The sequence below is a fragment of the Martes martes genome, assembly GCF_963455335.1.
Source record: "Martes martes genome assembly, chromosome: 1".
NCBI lineage: Eukaryota > Metazoa > Chordata > Mammalia > Carnivora > Mustelidae > Martes > Martes martes.
Window position 1 is genome coordinate 103,427,336 of NC_137888.1, and position 1,368 is coordinate 103,428,703.

General features: G+C 47.7%; 1 protein-coding gene across 1 annotated transcript; it reads right to left on the reverse strand.

The window, feature by feature from the left end:
- Window positions 1-557: 557 nt before the first annotated feature.
- LOC308343255 (glyceraldehyde-3-phosphate dehydrogenase-like) lies at window positions 558-1,151 on the reverse strand (the record flags this gene model as incomplete). Its single annotated transcript, XM_080804299.1, has 1 exon — window positions 558-1,151. The coding sequence occupies one exon, from the start codon at window positions 1,149-1,151 to the stop codon at window positions 558-560; it is 594 nt and encodes a 197-aa protein (XP_080660425.1).
- Window positions 1,152-1,368: the final 217 nt, after the last annotated feature.

Below are 1,368 nucleotides of genomic sequence, written 5' to 3' on the forward strand. Positions count from 1 at the left end.
CCTTCCCAGATATTCTAAATAATCATATCTGGGAGCAGACTTTGAACATCTGTTTTTTTCCATGTTTTAAGAAAATTAAATGACATGCATACCCAAAGTAGAAATTCACAGTACAGTAAAGAAAGACTGTGCCCCTTTCATCCAGCCTTCAGTCCTTCCTTCCAAAGGCAAACACTTCCAACAGTGGCTTGTGATCTGTTTTCTTCCAGAACAGAAAGCAATGATTACACATACCCAACTGTTATTTTTCCTTTTTGTTTTTGGCTGGGTACTGTGTCCTTTATTGATGGTACTTGACAAAGCAGGTCTCCCCAAGCCCCTCCCCTTCTTCAGAGGGTCTGAAATGAAAACTGTGTTGAGGTCAGATTTTCAGTATGTTAGATGGGAGTTGGGGCAAGGACTCCCTAGGAGCCTTAGACCTCTCTCTTCTTGCTCTTGATGAGGCTGGTGGTCCAGGGGTCTCTTACTCTTTGGAGGCCATGTGGACCACAAAATCTACCACTCATTTGCTGTATCCAGATTCATTGTCGTGCTAGGAAATGAGCTTGGCAAAGTGGTCATTGAGGGCAATGCAGCCCCAGCATTGAAGGTGGAAGAGTGGGTGTCACTGCTGAAGTCACAGGAGACAAGCTGGCCCTCAGCATCACCCAGGATGCCCTGGAGGGGGATGCTTGCTTCACCACCACCTTGATGTCATCATATTTGGTAGTTTTCTCCAGATGGCAGGTCAGATCCATGACTGACATGTTGGGGATGGAGGCATGGAAGGCCATACCAGTGAGCTTCCCATTCAATACAAAGACGACCTTGCCTACAGCCTTGGCAGCACCAGTAGAAACAGGGATGATGTTCTGAGTAGTCTCTTGGCCACCACACCACAGCTTCTCAGAGTGGTCATTGACAGTCTTCAGGGTGGCAGTGATGACATGGACTGTGGTCGTGAGTCCCTCCACTCTGCCAAAGTTGTCATGGATGACTCCTGCCATAGGGGCCAAATATTTGGTTGTATAGGGGGCATTGCTGACAGACTTGAGAGAGTTGTCATATTTCTCATGGTTCACACCCATCACAAATATGGAAGTATCAACAGGATGGGCAGAAATGATGACCCTCTTAACTCTACCCTTCAAATGAGCCCCAGGCTTCTCCATGGTGGTGAAGGACCCCAGTGGACTCCACAAGGTACTCAGCACCAGCATCACCCCTTGACGTTGGCAGGAAATTTCTCTTAGAAGATGGAGATGATCCCTGGACCCTGAGCTGAAGGCAAACACTTAACCGACTGAGCCACGCAGGTGCCTGGGAAATGGGCTTTCTCTTGATGACAAGTTTCCCATTCTCAGCCTTGAATGTGCCATTGACTTTGTC